We start from the raw sequence: 21,131 nt of genomic DNA on the forward strand, positions 1-21,131 counted from the left end.
TCTCAATCGTAATCGCCTATAGTGCGCGTCAAATCTCCTGCATATGGCGATAGCCAATAGCAGCGCACTGCAGCGGTGCCATGTCGAAATCTCACACGGAAAAGAGACAGCGTGGTTGAGCGAAACACCTTGTCACGGAGAGCACGGAACATTAGATAATATAACATATAATAAACTTAATGGGAGAAAAGAACATACCTGATTATGCCAGAGGGGCTGCATAATTGTTTCAATATTCTCAAGGTGGAAGTTGTACAGCCTTTGTAAGATATTTTGTCCCGTAAAGAGTACGTTATATTTTTGGCAGTAGAAAATTCGCCACAATCGTAAATTTCAAAGACGGTTCTACGAACTACGTCTTTTTCAAAGTTATCTAAGTTTGTCGTTCTTTTCGGTACGTTAATGTGCTTTCTAGGTGATTGAAACATTGGAGCAGGCCCCGATCCACATTGTTTTGCCCCCGAACATATCCGAGAAACGGTAGCTTGATTCACACCACACGCTTGAGCTGTTAGAGCCTGGCACTTCTTAAAGTCAATTTTACTGCTCTCTTCTTCACTCAAACATTTTTTTTTAAAAAAATTGTACACCTGAAAAATCACCTGCCGTGCCTGGCTTCGTACAACACTGTATTGTTCTGTCTTCTCTCGCTATCACTACCACTTGGTTTACTCAACGACATGCTGCACACACACACACACACACACACACACTAAAAACGTGGGAAGAACGAACAGTGACGGTATCCTCTTCGTCAATTTCTCTTTCTACCATCACTGGGAACGAACCTGCCCTGTTCCCTTCGCTAATCGGAAAGTTTCGGAATGCAACAGGAACGAAGGGAGAACAAAAACAATACAATGCAAATACGTTTATAATAACATTGCTTCTACAGAGGGAACGGTATAAGCTACAATCACGCTTGTTTTTCGTACATACTCGCAAATTCATTATCTTTCCATCTGTTGAACTACTGACACTTGAAATAATCTATTTATATCCGAGCGCCAGGTACACGATTTAGTAGCGAGGTGAAACAGGTTCTGAACTAGGCAACGCCGCACGTCTGCGATTCGCTGGTGCTGTTCAGCAGTTCAAGGCCATATGCAGGAGATTTGACGCGCACTCTAGTTTTTCATTGACATCATGCCTGATATGCGGCCGAGCATTGTCTTGAAGAATGAGTGGATCAGCCTCGAGTACCTGAGGGCGTGTTTTGTGCATTTTTCTTCGCAGATTTTGCAAGAAATCATGGTAATACACTGCTGTGATACATTACTCCCTGATGGTCATAAGCAAAAATCATCATTTCTTTGAATTTTGATTGTGCACACCAAATTTTTTTGGGTCGTGGGGAAGATGGAGCTCTCCACTCGTTTGACTGTATTTTCAGTTCCGGTTCAAAGTCCCTGATCCACTTTTCATCAATAGCAACAATCCGATGCAAGAATGCCTCTCCTTCAACGTTAAATCTTTGTTTCAGCACGGTTGCATTGTCCAGGCATGTCTTCTGTGCAGCTGTCAAGAAGTTGGGGATCCAGCATGCAGAAAATTTTCTCTTCCCTAAATCATTGATCAAAATGTGGTATACAAACGTTGGTGGGATCCCTGTGGCGTCAGAAAGTTCTTCACAAGTTGCACGATGATCTTCTTTTAGAGCTGCTGCCACGAGTTGCACACATCGTTCATCAGTTGTTGTTTTCGGCCTTCCTGGTCTTGCATCATCCTGTATACTCACACGACCACTATGAAAACGATTTGACCAACGAGACACTATACTGCGGTTCAATGTTGACTCGCCGCACTCTTCCAGTAACGCTCTGTGGATTTCTGTCAGTTTTTTTGCCATGTAGAGTTTCAATTTTAATGTACAACCTCTGATCGTCAACTTTAATAGTACCCGAGACACCTGCAGCCTCAATTTCCACTCGGTCTCACAGTCACACTATGTAAAGTAGAGAGCTCACAAACACACGGCTGGCTGCATCATGCCCTCAATGTAAAATGATACCAGTCTTATTTCGGTTGCATCATCCACTCCGCAGTGTTGCCACACTGTGCATTATTTATGAAATGGCCCATGTAATAAAGCTGTTAAAAAAATTGATTGCAATTAGAATAAATTAACAGTGTTCTAGAAATTTGGTTTTACCAAGATAACAAATCCAAACTTCTTGACTTTTTCGTGACCTTTTTTTTATTATTTGACCCCTACTTAGGTAAAGGGTTAAGTTGTAAATTATCAATTAAGAAAATAAATATCTATTTAATGATAAACTCCTATCAAAAGGCCAGTTAAGATGAAAACTGGCAAAGTGCCAAAACTGAGGGGCCAACAACAGTATATTTCCCTTTGTAGAAAAAATTAGCATAGTGTGGAGCAAATTTGGCAAAAACTAGGTCCCCCACCCCTTGCCCCCCCCCCCCCTCTAATCGCTGCCACTCTTAGATACTATTAGAAACTCAAACTTAGGGAAAACAATCTGAACTTGAATACTATTTTTGGCACGTTTTCTCTTCGCCATTTTACACACTAAAACCAACAATGAATCACCAACAGTTCACATAATGCAACACGAAAAAATGTATACATAAAGCAACTTACTAAACATGACACACAAACGAACTCACGGTTGCACTTTGTCTGCATAACACAAAAACAGTTTACTTTCCTCTGAATTTCTTCTTCTTTTCTTCTTCTTTTCTTCTTCTTCTTTGTCGGCACTGAAAATCATGACTAAATAAATGGTCGTTGTTTCTTCAATAGCAAAACATATGTTTCACCAACAAAAAAACGTATTATTCCGTTCAACACAGGTTACTTCAGTCAGAGATGTTCGTGGGCGTAATATTACGCCCAATACAGAAAAAGCTATAGTGACCAAGGGCGTAATATTACGCTGAACACTGGGAAGGGGTTAAAGAAATTTTGAAATTTCCAGAAGTTATGCATTTTCAGTTAGAATTTTAAAGTCCTTTAATGCTTAGATAGATAATGTTGGTTTAACTTTCTGAAATCAGGAGAGGTGAGGCAAAAGTCTGGCACTCTTTTAATTTGAAAACTACTTGACGGAGGGCGATGAAATTTCGGATATGAGTAATTGGGATGGGGACACACCAGATGGGGCTAGTGTGTATAATGGCGGCCATCCTGAAAGCTGCTATCTTGGAATTACATCCAGATTTTCAAGTGGGAAAGGGGTCATCTAGCATATCATTTTACATGTGAGTTTTCTTATAAATAAGAATATGCAGTTATTTTTTCCCCTAACTTTATTTGGTGAGGATATTTTCACAGTTGAAGTTCACATTTGGCATCCTACAAGATGTGCTCTATGTGTTGCTCATTCTGTGCTACACACAACGTAAGACTTTTCAGCCAGTCCTCATGGACACGCAATAACACTGCAGGGTCAACAGAGTCACATGCTTGTTGGATCCGGTGCTGGAGATGTCGGAGATTAGTGATTTTCTCTTGATAAACTGTGGCTTTAAGATGACCCCAAAGTCAATGGGCGTAAGGTCCGAAGAACAGGGTGGGCACTCAGTGGGCCCTCTTTGAGCAATCCAGTGACCCGGAAGCTCTTCATCCAACCACTGCCTGATACACAACGCGTAGTGCAGAGGTGTGCCGCCGTCCTACGGGAAATAGGCTGGTAATTCACCATCTGGGCTCATCAGTGAGGGGGGACATCTTCGTGGAGAATATTCAGATATCTCTCCCCATTCAGGTTGCCATGGATGAAGACAGGTCCCACAATTCGGATGTTCCATGTACCACACCACATCATTACGTTCCTTATGAGGATCTGTCCACGATGGGTTGGTATCTGACCAATAACGATGATTCTGCTTATTTACCTTGCCGCTCACAAAGAATATGGCCTCATCGCTAAACAGAACACTTTTTGGGAACTGGGGATCTTTGTTGCTACGAGCCAGAGCCCAATCTGTAAGCTGTAACCGCCTGTCTGGGTCATCTTCAGTTAAGAACTGCTGCATTTAAATTTTGTAGGGATGCTGCTTGTTAGTATGCAACACACGGACTATGGATCTCTGACTCACTCCTGACACTGAAGCCAAATGCCGGGTACTGCGTTTCGAGCTCTTGACCAAAGATGCCATGATTGCTGTTTCTTCGTCAGTAGCTGTTCTGAGCCATCCACTATGTTCTTTGTTACACACAGATCCAATCACCTTAAACTTATGCATTACACGCAACACTGGTATGTGAGATGTGGTCTCTCTCTGGATGCCGGGTATTGAAATCTTCTGCAATGACCCTGGGACTGTGCTCCCCACTTATAACAACAATTTTGATCCTTTCTTGGAGGGTTAGAGCCATGTTAGATCACCTGGAACAAATAAATACCAACCCATTACATTATGCCAAATGTGAACTTCAACTGTGAAAATATCCTCACCAAATACAGTTAGGGGAAAAATAACTGCATATTCTTATTTCCAAGAAAACTCACATGTAAAATGATGTGCTACATGACCCCCTTCCCATTTGAAAATCTTGATGTAATTCCACGATGGCAGCTTCGAAGATGGCCACCATGATACACACTAGCCCCATCTGGTGTGCCCCCACCCCAATTACCCATATCCGAAATTTCATCGCCCTCCGTCAAGTAGTTTTCAAATTAAAAGGGTAGTGCCGGACTTTTGCCCCACTCTGTATATTGCACAACCACATGGTTTGAAACAGCCTACTGATATATGACATCATGATAACGTCTGGATCCAAGATGACAAAGAAATGCATTCGACTCAGTTGTGAGAGTTGGATCACTTTTGATATGGCCAGCTTTCATGTATTGTTTTATGTTAGCAAATATTGTGCTAGTACTTATAGAGTAACCTTCTGTGATATTTTTGTAGAGACCTTCATCCCATTTTCCACTTGTCAGAAACTTTTTCCTTAGTCCAATACCTAAAAGTTGACTAGTGTTACCCACTAGAAATGTGGATTCCCAGATTTTACATTTTCCTGCATTATATATTTAATCATCATGGTTCCAATAGAACATAATGTTGTAACATTTTCCTGGGTTTTACCTTTTCCTTAGTCACCTGTAAAAAGTAAAATCGAGGTTTCATTGTATATAACTAATGCAAAATTCATCCATAATGCTGAAATTTCAACATAATTTGAGATTTTCAATTTCCAAGAAGAATGAAACTTTGAACTTCAAAGCTTGAAGTATATTTACCAGATTTAGTACTCCTCTAATATAGTTTAAATTAGGAAATCAGTAACAACTTATTTTAAATAACAGTGTATTTTATGTATTCCATTATAACTCTTTATAGTAAAATAGTATTAACAATAACATTTTGTTTTCATGTTGTCTGATTTATTTTGAAGTTATATCTGGTTTATATCCATTTCAATTATTCTGCCATTTTTTCCTCCCACATTTCTACCTGCTACATCTCAATCGTCCATTGAGTTTAAAACTCAGGAATTTTACTATTTAAATAGGAGTAATAATGTGAAACTTTTGAAAAAAGAAAAATGCAACATTGGTAATTTAGGATCCTGTATGATAAAAGTATTGAAGTCTCGGACCCATTATCAACTCTGTTGTTTTTACTCACTCATATCTTCTGGAACTAAATTGCAAACAGTTATTCCCTTCTTTTCAAAGAAACAAAATTGAAATGGATGCAGGTATCTGCATGTGTCATCTCATATTGAAGGTAGATGGTAAAGTTCCCCGTTCATGTAGCACCATGCTATTACCTCACACATTCTCGATCTAGGCAATTTTGGAGGTGATGTGACCAGCACCATGCTCCAGCCACCTTTACCCCCAGGGTTGCCCCCAGGTATCTGTTGACTTCCCAGAGCTGCTTTATGTTGGGACAAGGCTGGAAAAATTCCAACCTTAGATCACCCACCCCAGGTATCGAACTGCAGTTGCGTAGTGAAGCAAATTTTTATCTTGCAGTAGAAAATTTTGAATATGAATAATTTGTAATATAACGCATACAATTGTAAAAACAATACACAATATGTATTGCAGGGAATGATTGATGTTGCTGCAGAGAGAGGCTGGCTTGCTACAACATTGAACGTACAGAGCTTGATGCAAATGGTCATCCAGGCAGCCTGGATCCAGGAGTCTCCATTTCTCACTCTGCCCCACATCCAGCCTCATCACTTGTACTTGTTCAAGAAACCAGCTGCGTGCATCAGAGGGAAGAAAGGAACATCCGGGTCTCCCGTCAGCACCTTACCTGAATTACACCAAATGTGTTCCAAAGATTACTCGGCTCTAGCCAAGATTTTACGACCTGAGTTCAGTGAATCACAAATAGAACAGGTAGTTTTTCTTTCTTCTTTTTGTTAAATTTATAATTGAATGAAATTTATTATAAGGGCTGGGCCGATACCAGTTGGAACCAATACCAATACTTGTAAATTGTATAACAATCCAAAGTTCGTCAAAATATTCATTAATATTGGTAAGTATTCTACACGAATTGTCAAAATCAATTTACCATAGTTTTGCTTTAAGGTATCAAAAAATTACATAACGCAGGGTGTTCGGCTTATATGTATAATAAAAGAAATTGCATAAATTCTTTATTTATAGATATTTATTTATGAAACTCATTATCCAGATGGAAGGAAGTGGGAATTTTTTTATTTTAAAGTTATGTCCCATAAACCTCAACATGGCTTCCATTGGTGGCACGACAAATATCCATTCGGTATTCCACCTCCCTCCATGTGTTTTGAAGCATTGTAGGTGTTACATTGTTCACTGTAGCACAAATTCTGTTACGTAATTCTGCAAGATCACGCACCGGTGTACACTACACTTGGTCCTTAACAAATCCCCACAGAAAAAAAAGTCAAGTGGAGTGAGGTCTAGGGATCTGGGAGGCCACGGAAGAAAAGTTGATCCTCATCAGGAAACTGCTCATTCAAAAAATTGGCAACTTCTCTGGCGTAGTTGGGGGGGAGGGGGGGGGAGCACCATCTTGCTGGAAAATTGTTCTGTGAGGGAGTTGAGGCACAGCATACAATTCAATTGTAACATATCAAGGTAAGTGTTGCAATTGATCGTGGGCTTAGAGAAAAAGAATGGGCCAATGATTTTGTTATGGAGAACCTCACACCAAACATTCCATTTAGGCTAATCCCTCTCATACTCAATGATGCCCGGGGATTTTCTGACCCCAGATGCAGCAGTTGTGCCTATTCACCTTACAAGATATGTGGAATGTTGCCTCATCTGAAAAACAAACTGATTCAAGAAATGCATTGTCAGTGTCAATCTTTTCTAACATGTCAATAGCAAACTTTTGTTGCACTTCTGTGTCCTTCGGCAAAGTCTTCTGATGGAGTTGCATCTTGTATGCCTGTAAGTGCAATATTTTGTGAAGCACGGTATGCACAGTTGTTGGTGGGATGTTTAGTTGTACACTAGCTTGTCTGATGGATTTTCGCGGATTTCTTTGGAACACCTCTCGAATGTGTTCAATGTTCTCCTCTGACACTTTACGCTTGGCATACCTACCTGCTTTTGACAGCAGCATTCCAGTCTTTCTAAGTTGTTTGTCCCATTTCATAATTGACAGGCAACTTAGAGCAGCTGTCCTCGGTTGAAGGTTGTACTCACGACAAAAAAGGTGCTGTGAATGCACATTGGCACGCGACTTGTCTCCACGCTGCACATGCGCATGAGTGGATTTAAAATTTCCAACATTGCTCTTTTCAATGATGCCAACCGTTTCTCATTAGCACTAATACTTTTTACGTTATAAAATTTTCTTTTATTATACATATAAGCCAAACACGATGTATATTTTTACATTATAATGGTGCAAATTCAACAGAAATTCATAATTTCAACTAATCCTGCGAATGATCAAAATGCCGGAAAAGTACTAGTAAAAGGTAAAAAAACCAACGGGTATTTTTCGATACAATACCATATTGGTATCTGTCAATACCAATACATCAGTATCAGTATCGGTTCACCCCAATTACAGTTGAATGATAATCATCGTTAACAATTTGTGTATATGTGTTGTGGATCTTTGGTGTTACATAATGAACATATTGACATGAGGTGTTATTTGGCATCATTACAACTAAGTTCCCACTGACCAGGAAAATCTGTAAAAGTCTTGTATTCAACATATGTGTAAAAAGTTCACTCATAGAGTTTTTTATTGTGTACTTTGTGGCCAGTGATATTTGCTGAGTTGGTTACTTGCTGCACTTGAACACAGTGTGTGATTTTGAATAACACTTGCAATTGCACGCAATCTGTATTCATTTGAAATTCTCACTAACTAATAGTGATAAAAAGGGCTCCTGTGTAGCGAAGTGGTTAGTGCTCTCGCCTTTGGTGCAAGTGGTCCCAGATTCGATTCCTGGTGGAGGTTCCCAAAATTTCAGCATTGACCCAGCATCATGAGGACAATTGGGAAGCTACTTGAAAAGAAGAAGAAGTGGGCTCCAGTCACGAAAACCAGAAAACAGTGGTGACGGGATTCACCCAATAAAAGGCCGCTTCGGCAGGCCCTGGCTCTTCGAGGGCTGTTGCGCCACGGAGGTAGTTAGTTAATAGTGATATAAGATGCCAAATATTTCATAATTATGGCTCTGATAGTTTTGTATATAACACTTTCTTCGATTATTTAATTTTTTGGTATTATTCAGTTTTCATGTTTGGGGAATAAAATATGTGGGTGTATAATAAATACACATAAACGAGTTACTTTTTCCACGAGACTTACTTTTAAAGGTTCTATTAATTTTGGTGGCCTCTACCATCATCCTCTTGGAAACTTGTTTCTTCACTGCTGGGTGGGCTTCCTGTTCCCATCATTTCCCTGCATGCCACTAGGAGTGCTGGTGCAGCCAGTAAGCGTGAATAGCGGCAATGCTAATCCCTTTAGACTCATGTAGGGTACAATTGCACAGTGACTGTTGTTAACCCATATTTTTCTGGAACCCTACATAACTCAGGGTTTAATTATTACCAGTAGTAAGAAAACTCGTTACTGTAGTAACTACATTTTTCTGTGTAAGCATTCAGTAAGTGGCACTTAGAGACCTGCCTAGCTCATCAGGCTATGAACTTTTCGTTTGTCTCTTGTATTTATGATACAGCAACATTTCCATTGCTGTAACTCTTCTTAACTTTATTCCAGATTCACCAAGTTCTGTGTGAAATGCCAATAGTGACAGTTAGTGTTGGTATCAGTGGCTTCTGGGAAGATGCAGATGTGGAGGAAAGTAAACGCTTCCCTCAGCCACCAAGGAACAGTTGGCTGGAAGTCCATCCTGATCAGGAGTACACCCTCATGGTCCACTTGAACAGAATGAACAGGCCTCCGAGGGACCTGAGGGCTCATTGCCCCAAGTTCCCAAGAGGCAAGGATGAGGGTTGGTTCCTTGTGCTGGGGTCTGTAGAGAAAAGAGAACTCCTGGCTCTGAAAAGGGTGAACGGCGTAAGAGGAAGGAGCACGCAGCAGCTGACATTCTATACACCAAGTAAACCAGGTAAGTGTGCAGAGTGTATACCACACTAATTTCTGACTATTGCCTACTAAGTTTATTTATATTTGGTAAAGTGTACTCAGCAACTATTGAAATAGTTTCAGAGAAATATGTTACATAAAAATGTCCCACCCATGGCTGTGCAGTCAAAGGCATCAGACTTTGGACTCGGGCTATGGGATGAGCGCTGGTTCGAGTCTTTTGGTGGGGGGGAGCATAACTTTTCTCCTGAGATTTCTGCAAGTGTATGGGACTGGTGGCCACCTATCAGCATGAGGAAATTTGGGAAATAGAAAGTAGTGTAACCCTGTCACAGAAACCTATGACGACGACTGGGGTTTCATCGTGCTGACCACACATCACCCTGTTACTGGATGTAGAGATAGACCCATCTCTGCTGAGGAATGTGGGAGTGTGTACCTAGGTTCATTGTACCATGATGGGTTATGTTATATTAAAACATATATATGGGTTATGTTATATTAAAACATAGTGAATGTGAGAATTAGCATGATAAATCAACATACTAAAATTATATTCTAGACTTGCATTTGCTGAATTTAAATTCAATAATGTAGAATATAATCGGGAGTATATAAGTATTTAGTCTTGTGGAAGAATACAATGACTAAGCCTTTGAACATGAGCTGGTTCCAAGACAGAGGCTGATCAAAAACCTTGTATATAAACTAGAAATAGATCAATATTGACTGAATCCAATATAAAATCACAGTCTTGTGCCATGCCCATGCAGCCTGAGGCATCATTCTTTGGGCTCGAACTACAGGATGCACGCAAGTTCGAGTCTTCTTGAGGAAGGCATAACAACTTTTCTCTTGATATTTCGGTCTGTGCCTGGGACCAGTGACCACCCATTATTATTTAATTACATTATTCTTTGTGATTTTGTGAGGAATTTGGGGAGCTACGAATGAGTAGTGTAACCAGGTCATGGAAACCTTCAACAGCGACCGGGGGTTCATCATGCTGACCATGTCACCCTGTAACTGGATGATTGATCTTCCACCCCAGCAGATGGAAGTGAGGCTGCAGTCGGTAGGTAGGCCCTGGCCCTCACGGACGTTGTGCCACCAGTTATTGTTAATATAATATCACAAATGTATTGAGAAGAACCTGATTGAATGGTTTGTATGCTTCCTTATGCTGTTGAAATAAAATTTACCTTAGAAAAGGGCACACAAACCTGAGAACCATGATGATGTGTATAGAATTATGAATATTAAATATGTTTAATCAGTAAACTTATTGATAATTTTACCGATCAAATACTATTACAAATAGCCTTTAACTTTGTACCAAAATTTTGTTTTTTTGTTATGTTATCAATATAAATATATATATTTGATATACTCTGATTTTGCAACTTAAATGTCTATATACCAACTTTGTTTTGCAAGGCAAAATCCATTAATCTCACCTAGTTACATACAATAATTTATGAGGCATATGAATCATTCAGGATGTTTATGGAACATTCAAATGTTATATCGGATTTGTTGTCAATGTTGGTGAATATTGTATCAGCATTGACATACATTTTGTCCCGCACCATGAATGTGCGGCCTAAGGCATCATGCTTTGGTCTCCGGCTATTGGATGTGCGCAGGTTTGAGTCTCCTGGGGGAAAATATAACAACTTTTCTTCTGAGATTTTGCTCTGTGTATGGGACCGGTGGCCACCCACCACAAATGAGCTCGACGACGACTGGGGGTTCGCTGTGCTGACCACTCATCACCGAGTAACTAGTCGGATGATTTACCACCTCTGGTGAGTGAGTGAGTAGGATCAGGTGAGAGTGAGGCTGGCAGTCAGAAGGTAGACCCTGGCCCTCAATGGGCTGTTGCACCGTGGGTTATTATTTATTGACATAAATTTTATATTCGTCAATCCCAGATACACACAATGTGTTTCAGGAGATGTGCAATTCCACCTTTCATCCTGAAAACTCTATGCAGGCACCTATCTAGAAAGATTTTAGGGATGGAAGTCCGAACCAGGCTTCTGAGAAAGAAACAACAACTATTTGTTTTATGTAAAAAAACTTATTAAAGTTAGTAATGCCTACATTCAATCGACAAATTCCAATATCAATAAATACGGGAAAGAACTAACTCAACACTTTAGATAAATATGCATATTTCCAGCTTCTAATTTCAAACAATGATTGTTGTTGCAAAGAGTTGACGTTCGAGAATTTATGAAAGCTTACAAAGATGTTTTCGGTGGGTGTATGTATGTAGAAGGATAAGACTAGTAAAGATATATCTGGCAATACTGGATAGTCTCAACTGATTCTCTGAATGTTTGTGACAATGGTTATACATTAACATGTAATGTTAATTGGACATTTATCAATTGTCAAGTGCTTTAAACTATCCTTATTCTAACATAACATTTCACTGTCTTCCGGTGAAATTTATTTTGCTGTTGGTGGGAAGCGAGCCTACCACAGACCTGTGATTTTACTACAAATCTAGTGCTCTAACCAAGTACCCCACTGTGCCCCCCAGATTTCTGGACTAATTTTTGCTCCTTTTTGGTACTATTTCTAATATTTGAGGAGAGGGGACCCTATGTGATTGAATTCTACACTGGGATGACCGGTATGATTGAGTAAGGCATTGTGTATCCCACCATGGTAGAAACCTTAGATAAATAGTTTTGTTTACTTATAGTTATATTTTAATTTGAAGAGATGTTTTCCATGTAACATGAGCAATTTAATTTTATAAGATCTTTTAAAACCTCAGTAATTTGGTCTAAAATTTTATAATTTTTGGAAATTAGTGGCTAAAATTTTCGAGGCAACTCATCTTCAAATATCTCCTGACTGTTATTAAAATATCATGTAACGAGAAAAAATACATTAAATTATTATTCTTTCTTACCCTACAAAAGTACAAAAGTAATAAACATTGATGGTTGCTTCAAACATTATTCATTTAATCTACTGTGACGTACAGTTGCACCTCGGGTCAGATGAGTCAAGTTGGAAATTCAGTGATGCATTCATCTCGTAGGATATCTCTCTTCACTCTGAAATAAAAACTTTAAATTATTTTCAATTGCAAAATGCAATCAGAAAAAAATACCCTCGAATCAAGTATATAGGCTTCTAGTTTAAAGTTATCTTGTCTTTGTATCTAGTCAGAAACATCAGGATTTTGAGCCAAATTATGTCACGTTTGGTATTCTTTATTTAGAACCATATTCTTGTAATTTGTTACACTTTGTCAGAGCCTGAAATTTGTTGACTGAAATACTGCAAGGTAGAATTTTATTTCAGTGATCAAGCTTAACATAAAAAAATGCATGTGTAAACTAAATACTAATTTTACCCTACAAAATAACTGAAGCTTGTGTGCATGTTTGTGTTCGAATTCTCAATCAGCATTCAATGTGACTAATTCTACAGAAATACGAGGGTAAGTTAAAAATTATCTACACTTTGCCACAACTTTTCTCAGGTTGGCCATTGCCTTCAGCGCTTGTGTGCTATAAGGTTGTACTTTTGTAGTCATGTGGCCGAGGTTTGATCCACCTAATCCTTCCAGTCTTCATTCTTGTTCTTTCTTATAATTCTTCCCACATAACCCTTCCGGTCTTCATTCTTGTTCATTCTTACAATTCTATCCACCATATCTTTCCAGTCTTCATTCTTGTTCTTTCTTATAATTATATCCACCTAATCCTACCAGTCTTCATTCTTGTTCCTTCTTATAATTCTTTCCACCTAATCATACCAGTATTCATTCTTGTTCTTTCTTATAATTCTATCCACCTAATCCTACCAGTCTTCATTCTTGTTCTTTCTCATAATTCTATCCACCTTATCCTACCAGTCTTCATTCTTGTTTTTTCTTATAATTCTATCCATCAAATCCTAGCAGTCTTCATTCTTGTTCTTTCTTATAATTCTATCCACCTAATCATACCAGTATTCATTCTTGTTCTTTCTTATAATTCTATCCACCTAATCCTACCAGTCTTCATTCTTGTTCTTTCTTGTAATTACCCACCTAATCCTTCCAGTCTTCATTCTTTTTCTTTCTTATAATTCTATCCACCTAACCCTACCAGTCTTCATTCTTGTTCTTTCTCATAATTCTATCCACCTTATCCTACCAGTCTTCATTCTTGTTCCTTCTTATAATTCTATCCACCTAATCATACCATTCTTCATTCTTGTTCTTTCTTATAATTCTATCCACCTAATCCTTCCAGTCTTCATTCTTGTTCTTTCTTATAATTCTATCCACCTAATCCTACCAGTCTTCATTCTTGTTCTTTCTCATAATTCTATCCACCTTATCCTACCAGTCTTCATTCTTGTTTTTTCTTATAATTCTATCCATCAAATCCTAGCAGTCTTCATTCTTGTTCTTTCTTATAATTCTATCCACCTAATCATACCAGTCTTCATTCTTGTTCTTTCATATAATTCTGTAAATATGTAGAGAAGCTAGGATTCTCACTTACTGCTTGTATAGTACTCCTCTTTCCAGGTGTCATTCACTGGATTCTCTTGAACCATTTCATTGGCTTCTTAGGAGACATCCTTGAGTCGAATCTGGAAATCAGACTTCGCTATTCCCTCAGGCATACAGAGTCTTCTCCTGAAAAGAGAAAAAGTATTCTTTTTGACTAGTCATGTCATACCACAACTTTTCCTTGAGAAATTGTACAAAATGTGTAATCGTACTTTTTAGCTGCATCTACAGGATATCCACACAGTTTCAAAGTTTTCAAACATAGTATAATTTGATATTAGTACGTAACTTATTACATATTTATAGCGCACCACACTTTTCATCAGCAGGCACGTGTCGTACTTTTTACAACAGATATTCCTGCTGAAAACCTAAATGTTACAAGTATATGTACAAACACTTTACATTCCAAGTTCAAGAAACCTCACTTGTTTTAAAAATATTTACAGTTTACCTGTTTAAATTTCACTACATGAAATGTTATACTTGTTTGCTGTATTTTAGTCTGACGCAGAATCGTTGACACTGCACTGAGTACAGAAAACCTTGGTTGTTGAATGCTTTTTGCAAGTATATGACTCACATGAATTACATATCATGGATGCGGAAGATCTTCTTTTCTCTGCAGCGCAAAGGCGACATCTTCTTCTTTTCAGTGGTGGTTTTTCTGCATGACTTCCGTTGTTTACTTGTTGCTTCCTATAGTTGACTCTCAAAAATGCTGAAATGTCACATGGAAGCGATGTAATTGTAGCTCGTTGCTCCAAATGTTCTCTCATCAGAGAGACACCTAAATTTTTTAGAAACACACTTCGTTGGAGTGTGACATCATTTTTTGCGAAAGAATAGAGTACCTGAGCATTTATTCCTGCAATGTTCATTAGAGTGTAAAAGATGACACAAGGCCAACGCTTTGTAATTCTTGAAACGGAATATGAAGCACACAATTTGTCAACAACATCCACACCGGTTTTTGTAGAATTATAATCGTGTATCATTTCTGGTTTATTGTTGCACATTACTGCGGTGTCATGTAGAGTGGATAATAATATAACTGCTTTGTTTTTACGAGTGATGTGTGAAAGTAACATTTTATCTTTTTGATAACCATAAATGGATGAACCAACAACTCGCTCCTTACTGGGCAAAAATTGAGGTGGGATTTCTTTCTTGTTTTTCTTGATAGTTCCAAGCAATGTTATTTTCTTTTCCAGTAAGTAGTCTGCGAGTGGAATACTTGTGTAGTAGTAAACCACTCGAAGGTTAATAAAACTTAAACTAACCAATAGTTTAATCGCTAATTATTTTGTTTGGCACATAATTTGGAAAAATAATTTAAAATGTGTAACACACAAAAACATACAGTACTGTTTCCAGTTTCTAAAACTGGTAGTTTCACGCTTTCCAAATGCAGAAACAACAAAACAAAGGGACATTCAGTTGATTTATTTGATTCTTCAGTTTCACTTTCAGTACTAATATTTCTTTTGGTTTCATTACGTTAAAATTAGGTATTAACAAAGAATGAAAAATCTGCATAAGTTGATTAGTTCAGTCAAGCACCGTCTTACACACTGCTCAACTACACTTGCATCACAAAATGACAAACATGAAGCTAAATTTATGTGGACCGTTACACACTAAGACTCATTATTTTCCATAATTATGATCGGATAGTGTCGTGTACAGTTTTGTAAAATAAGAAAGTGCTATTTTAAATGAGTGTGACTGGGAATTACAAGTAACGAAAGTGAAAAGTCATTAAAATAATTTAAACGAGAACTACCAGTTAACATATAATAAAATGTTTCAGATTGATATTTTATAGAATTATATTGATAAATATGATGATTGTTAGGAAATTTTATCTTGTCCAGGCAGACCTTTGAAAGTAATATTAGCTAGAACCTTAAAAATAGTGTTGCAATCATCCTCCCCAATCCATTTTCAAACATTACAGAATATAAATATTACTAATGTGTTTCATACAGCAAATACCTTACGGTATTCAAACTCCCTTCTACATTTTTCGCTATTCAAGGCAAGCTTGAACTTTAATACAAGAAAATGACAGATGAGCTACAATTTTTTTTATGTCAGTTTGTGTAGGCCTGTAAACGAGTTTGTTAACATTTGAATCTTAATGTGTACAACAAACTTAGGTTTTGAAAATGGAGCAACACAGAACATTCAATGCATAATTTGATATACAATGTTATGCACAATTTTAAACAGCGAATTTTTGGCACTTCATATTTTCGTGTACTAACTTATAGATTATTTTTAATAAAGATGATTTTCCACTGATCACTAATAATCTGATGTTAGTGAAACTGATAATTTTTAAATGAATATACAAAGGCTGTCGCAGAGAAGGTGAGACTAATTCCTGTATAGGAAAACAACGACCTCCATTGGCTAGCAAATGTACTAGGTTGAAAATTTGGTTCATTAGCTGCCGATTGAGACCAAAATGAGCACAATAGGTCAAAAAGTCGTGACTGCGTAGCAGTTAAAAGACAAGCATGTACATGGACCCCTCCAAGAATCATTAAAATGAAACAAAAAAATTACAAACCACAAAATTTTTATTTAGAATCAGCCATATCGAGTAGACGTACATCTTTTTCAAAATAGGCACCATTGACAGCTAAGCAAGCATCCATACTCTCCTGCCACTTTGTGAATGTCTTTCAAAATTCGTTGTCAGGTAGAGAACTGAAGAGAACTTGCGCTGCGGTGATCACTTCTTTGTTTGTCATGAAATGACGACCACGTAAAGCGGCCTTTAAAAGTGGAAATAGCCAAAAGTCGCAGGGTGCAAGGTCCGGGCTATATGCTGGAAAATTTATATTTCTCTCTTTGTCATGTAATCCTGAAAAGCTTGCGCGGTATGCGGGCGTGCGTTATTGTGGTGCAATATGAAGGAGTTCTTCAAATGCGGCCTCTTATTTGCTCAATGACTCCTTGGTAATACTGTGGCTGTACTCAGTCTGTCTTGATCGGCATTTGCCTGTTGAAACATTGCATATGTTTCCGCAGCACTTTTCCCTAAACGCCAACAAAATTTTATGGCATGTTCATCTTGAATACTCATCGCAAAAAGCAATGTTATACACGAAAACCTGGAGGGGTAAATGAAACACGTTCCACGTAAATCAACCCAGCTGCTCACTAACGTGGTTTCGCAACATGCAGTAGCGTACGCAGGATTTCATCAAGGGGGAGGTTATTTCGAAAACTTTCTACTAATTCACATTACCATTGTTTTATTATATTTTAATTAATTAATAATACAATTAATTAATTAGTTTAATTACTACTAATGCAGCTGCTTTTACTACTTATATCACTACTATTATTAAGTAGTAGAGATCTTCATAAATATATTTATGAAAGCAATAGAACTAAATTACATTTTTTTTTGTTTCTTTGTTACGAAATAATTGTCTAGTCAACTGTTATTTGTATATGATAGGTGAGACATTCTAAGTGTGAAGAAAATCCATAAAAACAAGCAAATATATTAAATTTATTGAAATAATCAAAATATGAAACTCATTCAAGGGTCCGCGGTGGTCTAGTGTGACAATGTTGTGGGAGATCCGGGTTCGATTCCAGGAATTGGTTGGAATTTATCCAGCCTTGTCTCTGCACCCAGCCTCATATCAATGGGTACCTGAGAGCAACCCTGGGGGATAAAGGCTGCCGGAGCATGATGCTGATCACATCCCCTGCAAAATGGCCGAGATCGAGAATGTGTGGACTCTAGCACACCACTACATGTGCCTTCATGGCACGGTGCTATATGCACGGGGAAATTTACAATACCTTTACCTATGGAACTCACCCAGGATGATGACGAGGCGCGAGAATACATGTTGCCAAATTCCACTGAGTCTATGTTTTCGTTCAAAAGTAAGTTTATAGACATTCCAACACATTTATCACTTCTAGGTGATTCACAAAGCACTTCTTCAACATTATTTAATGATGTGGATGTAGACTCAGCATCACTTGAGAGTTCACAAGGGGATGCAAAATCAGTACTGGGAAGAACGTTTGCAATAACGTCGGCACACTGCGACGAAGCAAGGAATTTTCACAATTCTCGCGAGAGACTGCACGACTTTTTGCAAAAGAATTGCAAAATTGAACTTTGTGGCCGCTTAGATTGTGTTTGGAATGTTGTTTTTTCTCCATGCTGCAATGGAATGATAATTCAAATTATTATTATTAGTATTATTATTATTATTACTGTCGCAGATCTTTGACTGTGATAAATTAGCCATTTTTAATTTTTTCTACAACATTTTCCATAATATTTCAAAAGCTCAAGGGGGGGTTTAAACCCGGTAACCCCCCCTTCCCTTGCGTATGCCACTGGCAACATGTGACAACTTGCTACGGAAACAGAATGAGTCATCCTACACGACGGGACTAGTGCCGAAACCATAGGCAGTGTTGACAAGCCAGGAAAAAATCTGTCTCACCTTCTCTGCGACAGCCTTTGTATTTACATATATTATTTATATTATTATATGAATCTTACGTACCTTTCAATCTTTTCTTGATTTCCTATTGGCTTTATCTCAGTTAAAGTTGCATCAAAAGCCAATCTGTTATTAACAACAACTTGAATTTATATTGTACAGTTCTTTAGTAGCTTGAGTTCTATGGAAATGGTTAACTCGAAAGCATTATTACACGCCAACAATGCAGTATACCAAATTGTTTACAATCAGAATTCTCTAGTCTGCATATGGATTGGATTCGTTCCTGCCTAGACAGCAGTGTGAGCTAAGGGGCCCGCAGGCCTCGACTCCACTCAATAATTTCTCTTATTATTTTATTTTGTTTATTTATTTCAAACGGTATTTATAGTGCGGTAAACAGAAAGTTCCAAAGTACAGCACTTTTACACATAGACTTATAAGCAGATATCACAAAGTAAAGGAGGAAATGAACATAAGAATAAAATCCAAAATTTTTGACAAGAGAAGAAAGATATAAATATGTAAACAGTAATATAAAATAATTCAATCCGTAAGACATATGTCAAACAACAGAAAATCCAAACAAAGCATGTATACATTCTGCCATTCTTGGTAACATTATATCATCATCATCATCAACATTGTTAAAATGGTAAACTGCATATTGAAGTCTATAAACTGCATGGTTCCTATTCAATACCTGCCATATTACAGACACCTCATCGATTTGGCATCTTTCCCATTATGTAGGCAGGCTGAAGGCTAAAAATATTTTGGCCTTCAATAACTGGCCAGGAAAGATTCAATCACATTGCTGTTTTAAATATACGAGGATGGTACGTAGAGCACAACCCATAAATTAGTAAATTTTCCATCACCACATTTATCCTAGCCAATAAGATATTCAAAATCAAACAGATTGATGCTTTTAGTTTTCTCTGTGTGGTTGCTAACACCAGGAACACCTTGAATCTGGATAGGTCTTCACATTTTCATTTTTGTTTAGCTCATAAGCATTTGTCGTGCTAATGTCTGGTTTTGAGGGCTTAGGCCCCCTAGGCCCTAGGTAACTAACAGGGTGTCTACCAGTCAAGAATGTCAAGAAAAGTCAAGAAACTCTGCTTGCAGTCAAGAATTTTTGCTATGTTTCTTTACAGTACGAGGGTCACTATTCATATTTTGAGCCTAACAATGAGAAAACAGGAATTTGGCATTGAAAACTGTTTTATTGTTTTTCGAAGTATTCTCCTTTATGGTCAATACACTTTTGCATTCGTTCAAACCATTTGTCAAAGCAGTTTTTCCAATCTTCTTGAGACACCTCCATAATATGGTTTTTGAACGCATCAACGGCGTCTTCCGCCAACGAAAATCATTGTCCACGCAATTTATTCTTGACATTCGGGAACAAGAAGAAGTCATTGGGTGCCAAATCAGGACTGTATGGCAGATGACCCATCAATTCGATTTTTTGACTGTTCATAAAGTCGGTTGTTAGACGAGATGTGTGACAGCTGGCACTGTCTTGATGAAGACGTTTGTTTGTTTTCTGTATTTGACCGAAGACCTCTGGCAAACAAATTGTTGTGTACCATTCAGAGTTGACCGTTCTACGTTCCTCTAAAGGCACAGTTGCCACATGACCAGTTTTCCCGAAAAAACAGGCGACCATTTGTTTCGATGTGCTTCGAGCGCGAACAACTTTTGTTGGATTGGGTTCATCTTGAAACACCCATACAGTCGACTGCTGTTTACGTTCCGGCTCATATGCATATATCCATGATTCGTCACCTGTTACAATCTTATATACGTCTTTTTGAAGCACCACGATTGTATTTATTGAGCATTTGTTTGCACCAATTGACGCGAGCGTCTTTTTGAGTTTTTGTCAAATTGTGTGGGATCCAACGAGAACATACCTTTCTCACAGCTAAATGATCATGTAATATTTTATATATGCTGGTGGAACTAATGCCTATGGTTGCCTCAATCTCACAGTATGTCACATGACGATCTTGCAGTATTAGATTTTGCACAGCATCAATGTTTTCTTGAACAACAACTGATTTTGGACGACCTTCGCGAATCTCGTCGGTGAGCGAATGGCGGCCACGATTAAATTCGTTATACCAGCGTTTCACAGTGGCAAAGGATGGGGCTTCATCGCCAAATGTGGAAGTAAGTTGATCGATGCACTCTTGTCTTGATAATCCACATCGAAAATCGTAAAAAATCATCCCACGAAAATGTTCACGAGTTAATTCCATTTTATTGTTGTCGCGCAATCTCCAAGGCAACATAAACAACACAAATGAAGCTATTGACAAAACATTTGAAGTACGTTATGGTCAATAATGCCAGACGATTCCGTGCAAACGTCAAATCATGCCTAACTTCAATCAGTGTTGCCAAGGCTCAAAATATAAATAGTGACCCTCCCTCGTATAGCGAGTTTTGATTTTTTGTACCTGTACTGGGATTTGATAAAATTTTATATTTGGAAATTTAAAATTGTATTGAACTGTGATTAAGATTTGTTTAGTTTGTTTTTTAAGAATTATTTCTTGTACGCGTGAAGTTTTGTAAAAATA

General features: G+C 38.0%; 1 protein-coding gene across 1 annotated transcript in view; it reads left to right on the forward strand.

Annotated features, from left to right (window-relative positions):
• Nucleotides 1-21,131, forward strand: part of obe (activating signal cointegrator 1 complex subunit obelus) — a 128,261-nt gene that overhangs the window by 101,216 nt on the left and 5,914 nt on the right. The window contains exons 23-24 of the mRNA XM_083138244.1: nucleotides 6,036-6,335; nucleotides 9,184-9,535. Coding sequence (XP_082994370.1) covers nucleotides 6,036-6,335; nucleotides 9,184-9,535 — 652 coding nt within the window. The remainder of the gene's footprint in view (nucleotides 1-6,035; nucleotides 6,336-9,183; nucleotides 9,536-21,131) is intronic.

Source organism: Lepisma saccharinum, chromosome 16 (genome assembly GCF_977018435.1).
Source record: "Lepisma saccharinum chromosome 16, izLepSacc3.1, whole genome shotgun sequence".
Lineage (NCBI taxonomy): Eukaryota > Metazoa > Arthropoda > Insecta > Zygentoma > Lepismatidae > Lepisma > Lepisma saccharinum.